We start from the raw sequence: 11099 nt of genomic DNA on the forward strand, positions 1-11099 counted from the left end.
ATGTGTTATTTAGTGGAGAATTACGATCTCTACAGTTATAGCAACATATGTCGGAAAACAGACATCTCCAAGTATTTGAGTCATTGTGTTTGGATTACCAACACACTAACGTTTTATGACATGCTAAACATTATGAAATTAGTATATATAAGTGCTTTGCAACTATAAATTTGTAACAGAAAGGTGGCGTTTTGGGACAGCCAGACAAACAAAAGGAAACTCTTTATATATATTTGGTAGTGGCTCAAACACTACTATCATATTTTGTTTTTGTTTTAGCTTCTTCTTCTTCTTCTTATATTTATTCGCTACAGTACTTCTTAAGAAGGCCGTTTTACATATTGGATTTATAATAGGAGCAAAATCTAATTCAAAACCCCACTATATCATGTCGTGTATACATATGAGGATGCACAGTAGTAGTAGTAGTATAGTGATCGATTGATGATCATCACGACCGTGTTGACTGTGGAGAATCTCCATTGAGAAACGACGCGAAGAAAGCGAGAGAATTGTTGGGCTTGAAGATAGGCACTGCATGCCCAGCTCCCCTAAATGTCGCAAAAGTCAACCCTTCATACTCTTGAAACCAACCACTCACCTATCACCGCATATATATCAACCAAGTTAAAATCTTTGGAAATTATAGAGCCATATAATGAAAATAGCACTAATTAAGTGAGCTTTCAATAGTTATCACCTCCTTCTGGTGATACCAAGGCCTCCATGATTTGGTGATGGGAAGCCCAAGAGAACTCAAACTGTATCTCGTTGACAATACAGGAACTCTTCCATCTGTGTCCCCACTGATATTCCACACACCCACAATTTATAAAATGGTCATATCGCAATTGAACCGATGGTGTATATAATATAGTATTTTATTTTATTTAACACTCTTATATAATGTTGTACCTGTACACCCATATTTTGAGCCCTGCTCCAATAAGCTTCTTATATATTGGAAGAACAGATGGCTTTGATTCGGACCAACCGTTGAATATTTTAAAGCTAGCAAGAAGAACAGACAAATAAAGTGATTGAATAATACTGAAGGAGATGATGGAATTATATAAGTTCTTTTTTTATACAAATAGTCCCTTTATTTTTATGCTTGTGGTATTTTGGTCTACAGTTTGTTTTTCAGCATTTTGGTCCATAATCTATTGATTTTGTAGCATATTTTGGTCATTTTGAAAAATAAATAATTATTTAACTTAAAACATATTTGAAAACAAAACATATGTTATTTTTTAAGCTTATTTAATTACATTTTGCTCTTAAAAATATATACTAAATAATTATAAACGTTACACAAATTTAAATCTTTAGACGACTATTTGGATTATACTTTTAAAATTACAATCTTAGTTTAGTTAGTGAACATTTGTAAGTTCTTCAGATATTGGTAAAATAAATATTACGAAAAGACCAAAATGTTACAAAATCACCAAGGGACGAAAATGCTAAAAAAAAGAAGCTTGATATATAGAAACACAAAGCAAACACACGTACTTGCAGATAGTCCAGTTTCTGAGATTGGAACCGTCGCTGACGTGGAGAGCCTTCTGAACGTCTAGTCTGTTGTAAAAAGCTTTTGCGTAGTCATCAAGGCAAGGATCGTAATACCCACCCATTATCCTAGGCATCTATACATACATACATACACTCATTATAACTCGACTTTATGGATACATGCATGTACAGTATAGATTATCACATACCATGGTGGAAGAGCGTTTGGTCATGAACTGCAAGGAAGTAGTACTGTCATCATCAGAAGAAGAAGCGGAGTTGGAGCTACAGAGGGAGGTATAGAGGCTGTAGATATCGATCTCCTTGTAGTTGTTGAGAACCTCGTCCACGGCGTCGCTGCACCGGTGGTTGTCCCACGTGGCATTGCTGTTGAAGTCGCAGTTGTCTCTCACCGCCTTGTGAGTCTCGTCCGACACCACCGCGTGGCTCCACGCGTAGTCAACCAACCCTCTCCAATCCTCCGCGTCGGACGTCTCAGGGTTTCCCAGCTGTACGTATGATCAAATAAAATTTATAAATAAATAAATTAGTTCACTGTTTCAGCCTTGGGACTGGGACGTGTAATCAATTACCAGGATGCCCTTGAGGTCGATGTGGAGAGAAGGGTCTGTGTTTTTGTCATTGATGAGCTCAGCCAACTCAGGTACGTACTTTCCTGTTAAGTATCCATAATGATGATTAATGATAATTTTTTTTTTTGGGGGGGGTGTTAGACTTATATGTAATATTTTTATGTATGTGTGTATTTACCTGCGTAGCTCTCTCCGGCAATGTAAAAAGATCTGTTTCTGTAGGAGGGAAACTTGAGGAACCAGTTGTGCAAGAAACTATAGGCGTCGTTTGCTGATCAAACAGAAAGATATCTACATACTGTTAATATATATATATATATATTATATATGGTATATATATAACCGACCTGTAAAGGTATCACCCAGTTTGTCATAATCGGTAGTGGTGTTTGAGTATGAAAAGCCAACCCCAACAGGAGATTCCAGGAATAGCATGTTGGCCTCTGCGTCACCGTTGATTAAACTAATATTAGTATTAGGTACGTTAATGGACCACCCTGGGGAATTAATTAATTGAAAATTTACCTGTATTCCATGAAAAAGGATTAAATTTAAGGCCATGGCCATCAGTGTCCACTATGAAAGGACCAATCTCTTGGGTCGCTCCATAACCCACAGAAGAGCACCCAGGACCTGAAACATATATACCATCTTGTCACCTTAGCAGAGAGCAAATTTATGCAAAAGCTCCATTATAATTAACAAATCTCTGTATATTCATTGGCTGAGTTGGAAAACATGTCTACACATGCAGAAATATCCACTAAGAGATTAAAATATTCCATCGTGCTCTTAATATGCTCTTTGGTATAAACTTTCCATTCATTTAGTGTTTTTATTATGTAGTGTGTCCAAGGATAAGGCAACATTTGAACGATGTTAACATTGAAAAGAAGAAGAAACAATTATAGTCCTCGTTCGCTTTTCTTTCTCCTTTAGATTGAGATTTTATATGGATAATTAATTATTTTTATGACCAAAACATTGTGAACTATTGGCCTAACGAAGAATGATTAATTTTAAGTGGAAGGTCTTAAATTTCCGTCCCCACTACAAGAGCAAAAGGTTGCGTCAGAACCTAATAACAGGAATATATGCTTTTGATCATAATATTACCGATCATATATATTGTTCTTCTGGGTTTCGAATATTTACACACATAGAAAAAGTGAAAATAGTCAAATAAATTTTGGGTAAGGCATCAATATTCAGTATAATTAGAAACTCCAAAATTGTATTAATTAATTAATTACCTCCATTGAGCCACAAGACCAAGGGCTTTTCGGTTGGGCTATGAGCGGCCTCATAAAACCAGTAAAAGAGAGCTCTTCCGTTGGTCTGGTCCACCGTGACGTGACCGGCGTAGTGTCGGAAGTCAACCCTAGGCTGACCTGGCAAGCCTGTGACGAGGTGGTCAACGTTCCCCAACGGTCTCGAATCACCATTGCTTGACCATTTCCAATGCCTTGACCCGGAAACAAGCGCAAAGGACTGAAGGGCGTGAAATAGGAGAGGCAAAGCGAAAGCAAAGACCACATGTTTTGGCATGAAAATATTGGCCATGTTTGAGAGGCAAATATCACTAAGTGACTTCTAGTTTGAGGCAAATATTGTTGAAGGATTTATGAATGGTGCATTTTAAAAAAAAACCTACAAATGGTCTATTTATTGTCACCAGGTCAGTGAACTAGTCCATCCACTAAACATATTTGTGAGAATAGAAAATATAAAAAGCTGTTTCATAATAGAGAGAAGGATTCTGACGTGGCGATGCTTTAGTAGTCACGCGAAATTTCTCGATTTTTAATTTGGGACAGAAAACTATATAAGGGGTTAATAGTTAGGGAAATAATCGGATTAATCTTCTTATTTGATATACTTGATAAAAGTATGTGCAAAAAAATCTTTCTTTTTTTATTTTTGAATTATTGTGCATATAATATATCTTATTCTGCGCATCTATATTATTCTGTAGTATTAATACTAATTAATAGTATTATATTACCGTATCTAGCTTGATCTATCGGTAATCTCACACACACATCGACGGAGAGGTCATGGGTTCAAGCCCCCATGGGATGCAAAAATGCATGCCCCCTAGGATTTATTCTAATAAGTATGTAATATTGGCCAATAGTGCCACATACTATGTAATCTTGGCCGATAGTGTCACCTGCGCTTTGCACTGCTAATATATCATGTAATCCTGGCCGATAGTGCCTTTACTAAAACAAAATTTATTCTGGTAGACAGAAATGTCACTATCTTTATTAAAACGACTCTAGTACAAAATATAGCATTATGTGCGACTTTAGATGCGACAAAGTCGCATCTGAAAGTCCGCACCTGATGATTTTAGGTGCGACTTTCCGCACCTGAAAGTCATTACTATCAGGTGCGACATTTAGGTGCGACTTCGCGCACCAAAAGTCGCACCTAAATTTAATCCAAAATAATATATTAAGGCGGGATACAGTACAGCTCGGGACAACAGCAGCCCTGCTCTCGGTTCTCGGTTCAGTCAAAGGGAAAATAAGAGAGAGAGAGAGAGAGAGAGGCGGTGAGAGATAGCTTACTGGGATTGCAGCGACGCCGAGGCTGAGCACGCGTCGAGGCAGCAGGGCTGTCGGGGCAGAGACGCCGAGGCTGTCGAGGCTGAGCGGCGGTCGGAAGCTCGGCCGGAAGAGCTAACGATGACCTGAAGGAGAGAGTGAGAGTGAGGCAGAGAGAGAGCCGGAGAGTGAGAGTGAGCCGGAGAGTGAGCGGGAACAAGGCTCGGCAGAGGTTCGGAGGGGCAGCGCCGGAGCTGTGGTCGGAGGGGCTCGAGGCCAAGGGGCTGAGCGCCAGGCGAGGTTCGGAGGGGCTCGGGACGTGTCTGTGAGGCAGAGAGATAGAGAGAGAGACATTCGGAGTTTAAAAACCGAGATTCAATTTCAGTGAGAGAGAGAGAGAGAAATACCGGTGGTGGTCGCAGTAGGGGACGGCGGAGAAAATCCGGTGGAGAAGCGCACGGAGGTAGTGGCTCAGTGAGGCAGAGCAAGAGAGAGAGAGAGAGAGAGAGAGAGCTTTTTTTTTTTTAAATGTCTGCGAAGTGGGGAAGACGAAGTGCAGAAGATTCCGATTTATACAAAAACCTAAATTACAGGTGCGACTTTGTCGCATCCGATGGATCTTTTAGGTGCGACTAGTCGCACTTGATAAGTTATCGGGTGCGACTAGTCGCACCCGATAATATTAAAAAAAAAATTAATTTTGGAAGCCACGTCATAACTGGATGAAAAAAGAAGGAGGAGAATTGGTCTGTTTAAAATTTAAAACAATCAGGTGCGACTAGTCCCACCTGATAATTTCAGCGAATTTTTTTGGACTTCTGGTGCTAATCAGGTGCGACTCATTTAGATGCGATAATTAGGTGCGACTAGTCGCACCTGATAGTGATGTGCATCAGAAAATCAAATTTGTAGTAGTGCGAAAAGGTAATGGAAAAAAAATAAATGTACGATTCTTTTCTCACAAACAAATGTGTATGATTATATTCATTTATTACTTTAGGAAATCTACGCATTGATTTAAAAAAAAAATTATTTTTTAGGCTGTTCAAATGCAAACCAAAGGTTTGACTAAAAGAAGCAAGATAGTAAAAGTTTCAATTAAATATATACGTGTCATGTGTATATAAATATTTTAGTCATGTTTATCAATTTATATAAATGGTAAATATCTCATACAAAAGTGTCAATTACTTTATTTATAGTGTCGAATTTTGTCTATTTCACTAAAACAAGGGCTATTATGAAATTTTGTCTACAATTAATTTTGAATGACTATCATGAATATCTAGTGTTGGAATGAAATTATATTTTGATACTAAAGAATATTTATTATCTTGTGGACGGGTGATTTTAAGAAAATATTTAAATGGGATCCACTCAACGGAATTATTTAATTAAAGCGTATTATTATTTCTTTCGGAAAGGGTTATAATATCGATTATTAGTTTGTCAAAATTAGAGCTATAATGATGAGAAATTGATGCTTAAAGTATGCTTAAAGAAACACATTAATTGTGTGTAGGAAGTGAAATGCAAGAGTCCTAGTGGGAATGAACAAATGTAGGACCTTATATAACTAATTTGTTCAAAAGGTTTTGGGTTCTCAATGGTGACCTAATTTTGTAGAGTGGCAAAGGTTTAGGGATGCCGAAATTAACCACACACATGCGCGCGGCGTCGCTGTGGTTGTGCCTAGTCGAGCTTGGGCTTGTTTGTGATAATACTTATCTTTTTATTACAAAATTCACTTCTGAAAACTTTAATTCCTCAAATAACTCTTTTGTTATGTCGGGAATTAATTTTTTGAATGATGTAAGCATTTAAATACAGCGGTTTTTTGGCATGCAAATAAAAAACGTTCATGAAAGTTTAAGTGACTGTTATCAGCGAATTAAAATGCATTAATGAATTTAATGGTTATTATGGCTGGACCGTTTTTGTTGTGGTTCAAACTGTGTAACCACTCTAAGACTGTGGCTATAAAAAGTGTCATGGTGCTCTCATTCGAACACAACTCGAAAACGCATCTCCTCTCTCAACTTTCTCTCCCGAAATTGCTTTGTCAATTTTTCTTGTAGTCGGTGATAATTTTCGTCACGGGTTTGATTCACCGAAGAAGTATCGTTGGTATAAAATTCTTCTTAATATTGTTGTATCTCGAGATGCTTATCGTTCAGCAACTACAACACTCATGGGAGAGCGATATAAGCTTTAAAGAAACCGTCGGTCCTCAACGTCTTCTTTTTTCTGGTTTAAGGTTATGTTTATTATTTTTATTTGTCGTTCTTTTCTCACCGGTTTCTACAATAAAATATTAATTTGTATTTCTTTTTTGTTTATATTATTTCCGTGCATACTTTTTTATTTTCCGCTCTATAAATATTATTATTGTAATATATCTAACATTTAGTTCTATTGATCACTAAAAATAATTATAATTGTTTCTTTCTAGAATTCTTGCAAATAAAAAAAAATAATAATAACTATCATAGCGGAGAACCCAAGTGCTGGTGGTGTGGATTGTTGACTCATTGACATGATCAATGAGAACACACTGTTAAAATAAATAAATAAAAACAGATCAATGAAAACACTTTCTTTTTTTTTTTTTTTTTTTTTTGCTACAACCATATCTCTGGGAACTTCAGAAGAAAGAGAAATAAATATATAAGGAAACTGACGTTAATTGATGACGTAATATATTAAAATTTATAAACTAATTTGATACACGAACACTACTACAAATTAACATATTGGGTGCGAAAGGGTATTAGGTACGACATGTCGCACCTAATAGTCGCACCTAAGCCCATATTAGGTGTGACATGTCGCACCGGATACTCATCCGGATGACTAAAAATTTCGCTAATGTTTAGTGTTCTTCGGTGCGAGAATGTCGCACCTAATATGAATTTGTCGCACCTAATACCTTTAGGTGCGACAAATGTCGCACCCAATGGGTTTCAAATTTAAACTTCCCCGCCGAATCCCTCCGAAATTTTTCGGATTTGGGATTTCATATTGGGTGCGACTTAGTCGCACCCAATATGATTATTAGGTGCGACAATGTCGCACCCAATATGATTATTAGGTGCGACAATGTCGCACCCAATAGTTTTAGGGGTTTTAACCCCGAGCCTCTTCTTCTCTTTCACTCATTCGCTCTATCTCTCTCAGCCAGCCCCGCCCCGCGCTCTCTCTCTCTCTCTCAGTCAGCCCCCCGCCCCGCGCCCCGCCGGCCGTGACTAGTCTCCCCCGCCCCGCCGCCTGGACCAGCCCGCTCCGGTACGTCCCCCCCTCTCTCTCTCTCCGTCTCACCGTCTCTCAAATTTCACAAACTCTCTCTCTCTCTCTCTCTCTCTCTCTCTCTCTCAGCCAGTCCACCGCCCCGCGGGCCGTGACCAGCCTCCCCCGCCTCGCCGCCTACATCTCTCTCTCTCTCTCTCTCTCTCTCTCTCTCTCTCTCTCATTTTTTTAATTAAAATAACCTATTAGGTGCGACAAAGTCGCCTGATATGAAATGATCCGCTTGGGCCTAAAAGTGTCGCACCTAAAGGTATACATATTAGGTGCGACATGTCGCACCTAATATCTTTAGCGACGGACTTTTAGGTGCGACTTTTGAGGTATTTGGTGCGACAATCGTCGAACCGGATGACTATATTTGTCCTAGTGGAAAAAGGAAAGTATTCCACTGTTTTTTTTTAACCTAGTGTTCCACTGTTTAGCAACACAAGGACTGATATTCCCTCTCAAGATTTTGAGTTACATCAGCATCAATTATTACGTGGATAAAGAAAAATGCCTTCCTTGTATAATTGGTGGCTTTCATATTTTTATGGAAAAATGGTATAAAATAGTTATTTGATTCTAATTGATTAGCTAAATAGTTAAAGTTTTATATTTTCAACAAAAAAATTGAAAGTTACGTTGTCAAATATTTTTTGACACAAAAATTAAAACTTTTGATCATTATTACAAATAATTTATTATTTTCAAAATATTAATTTTAAGAATAGTTTTATTTTTAAAATCCGATTACTGCACATTTTGTCTATTCTTCTAATTTTAAGCAAACTTTCACTATTTAATATGCTATTTAGCTAAACCATCCTTCTATTTTTATTTGTTTATACGCCCCCTTTATCTAAGTAAGCGGTAATAAATGTTGCCCATGTGGAAAGATGGAATCATTCGCTTAATATTTGCTGGATAAAAACTTTATTTCAAACGAAATTGACTCGGCATTTGTTTATGTGTTCTCATTCATCTTATTATGCTATTCAATCTCCGAAGAAGTGGAAATTAATACTATCATCTGTTATATACGGCCAGTTCGGACAGATATTTCTCGACCATTGTGTGATGAATATGATGATTATGCACAATGTTGAACGGCGGTGCAAAAGAAAGTTTCCTAAACAGTGGTCTGAGTTTTCCTATCGATTGTATGTGCAGCAATTAAACCTGGTCTAGCGGATCTCCCGCGTCTCCCGCTACCGTTATCTGTCCCCTCCCGTTAATTGGCCAAACGAGAGTCCCGTCCCGTTATGTAGTGGGACGGGAGCGGGATTCGGCCTAACGGGAATCCGGGACCCCGTTAGGCATAAAAAAAATATAAAAAAATAACTTTTTAAAAGAATTTAAATAATTAAATAGAAGGATGTAATTGTAAGGAATTTAAATTAAGTGGGTAGAAATGAAGATTTAAATGAAGTTAAATAATTATATACAAAGACTTAATTGAAAAGATTGTGAAGTAAATGGGTAGAAAAATTAATAAAAAAAAATGTGAAATTATAAATGGGCCTCCTAAAAAACATCACCGACCCCTAAAAAGGTGCGACGGCGAGGAAAAAGAGCACCCCTTTCCTCGTTAATTATTTGAAAATTTATCCCGGACAAGGGCCGGGATATCCCTTAGTTATACAAGTTAATCTAACCATTTATGTTTACATTTGCGAAATCAACTTCAAAATCGTCAAGAATATCGAAGCACATGAATGTTTCTTGTGCTCGATTTCTATGTTGAATCCAATCCTTACCGTACGTCAATGTTTCGACCATCTCCGGTTTCAAGCTACATCTTCTATCGTCGATGATGCGGCCCGCGCTACTAAAAGCCGCCTCAGATGACACGGTTGAAACAGGGATGGTGAGGATGTCTTGTGCCATAGATGACAAGACCGGGAGATCAAGTGCAACATAATCTTGGTCCACGAAATGGTTTCTAATGTACTTCAGAAATTTTTTTAAACCACCAATTTTACATCGGACGTCTAGAATGGCTCCAAAACCGTATAATAATGGAACCTTTCCAGCCCCCCAATATTTTAAAAACTTGGCTGTCATTGCTTGAATAGAATCTTGAAAAATTGTTTCGTTTTTATATTTATCAAGATGCACAGCAATTGCGGTCATAGTATGAAGACCGAGAAAAGAAGTAGGAGTGTAAACAGCAGAGAGATAACAAGTTTCTTTGTAAAAAAATGTCGAGAAAAGAAACAAATGATTCAGCCATCCTAATATCATATTCGGATATAGCGTTTTCCCCATGTTCGCTGTTAATGTAAGAAACAATAACATTGACGTAATGCTCGGATAAGAAGTTGGTCAACATGAGAAAGGTAGAATTCCACCTAATTTTGTTATCTAGGTGAAAGGTGCGTTCTTGAAGACCGTTTAGTCTAAGGCGTCTCTTAAGCTCATCTACTCTAGAGGTTGAACTATTTATCCAACTAATGTAATTCCTAATCTTGTTGATCGAAGGGTCATAACTAGCGGCTCCGGCTTGAACTATGAGGTTTATGATATGGGTAGCACAACGTTGATGCAAAAGGGTATCGTCAACGTTAAGTTTCTCCTTTAACTCCCTAATCATGGCGTTGTTGCTTGTGGCATTATCTAAGGTTACAGATATAACCCTATTGGTCAAACCCCACTCACCTATAACACTAACTATGATGTCTAAGATGTTTTCACTAGTGTGAGAACCTTCTATCCTCCTAAAGGCAATGATACGTTTGTTTAGGTTCCAATCGTCGTCTATATTGTGCACTACAACGCTCATGAAATCCATCTTAGATTGACCAGTCCATATATCCGAGGTTAAGGCAACGCTATATCTACCAGATGATATGGTGTCTTTCATTTGTTCCTTTTCTCCTAAAAACCATTTTAGGATATCGGATCTCAAGGCTTTCCTAGACATTATTTGAACATTTGGAATTATAGAACTAATGAATCTAACGAAGCCTTGAGATTCGATATGACTAAAAGATTGATCGGTGGAAACAAAATATTCTACTAACTCACGCCTAAAGCTTACAGGATCGATGTGACTTACCTGGCTTGACGAGGCTCCAGATTGAGTCCCCTGGCAGTGCCTGTGATGACTCCACAATAGCGACGTCCCGACTCTTGTGTTGTGAGCGCTGAA

At 37.9% G+C, this 11099-nt stretch overlaps 1 protein-coding gene across 1 annotated transcript; it reads right to left on the reverse strand.

Annotated features, from left to right (window-relative positions):
- Window positions 1–279: 279 nt before the first annotated feature.
- LOC149386021 (serine carboxypeptidase-like 31) lies at window positions 280–3767 on the reverse strand. The gene is made up of 10 exons (XM_089627030.1): window positions 3362–3767; window positions 2634–2741; window positions 2456–2551; window positions 2287–2379; window positions 2109–2191; window positions 1725–2024; window positions 1516–1649; window positions 916–1011; window positions 701–806; window positions 280–601 (listed from the first exon to the last, which is right to left on the reverse strand). Exons 1-10 carry the CDS (start codon window positions 3669–3671, stop codon window positions 452–454), a joined length of 1476 nt encoding a protein of 491 aa, XP_089483156.1. The 5' UTR covers window positions 3672–3767; the 3' UTR covers window positions 280–451.
- Between the last annotated feature and the right edge of the window lie 7332 nt (window positions 3768–11099).

Source organism: Urtica dioica, chromosome 9 (genome assembly GCF_054948205.1).
Source record: "Urtica dioica subsp. dioica isolate 48M chromosome 9, U.dioica_male_clone48M_v1_H2, whole genome shotgun sequence".
Classification (NCBI taxonomy): Eukaryota; Viridiplantae; Streptophyta; class Magnoliopsida; order Rosales; family Urticaceae; genus Urtica; species Urtica dioica.

Bases quoted from the DNA above. Each gene is read 5' to 3' on its own strand.
- LOC149386021 (XM_089627030.1), bottom strand. From the start codon at position 3,671: ATGGCCAATATTTTCATGCCAAAACATGTGGTCTTTGCTTTCGCTTTG. The intron at 2,552-2,633 runs GTAAATTTTCAA...ACGGTGACGCAG, and splicing joins TCCTTTTTCATGGAATACAG to AGGCCAACATGCTATTCCTG. The intron at 602-700 runs GTGATAACTATT...ATGCGGTGATAG, and splicing joins CTTGGTATCACCAGAAGGAG to GTGAGTGGTTGGTTTCAAGA.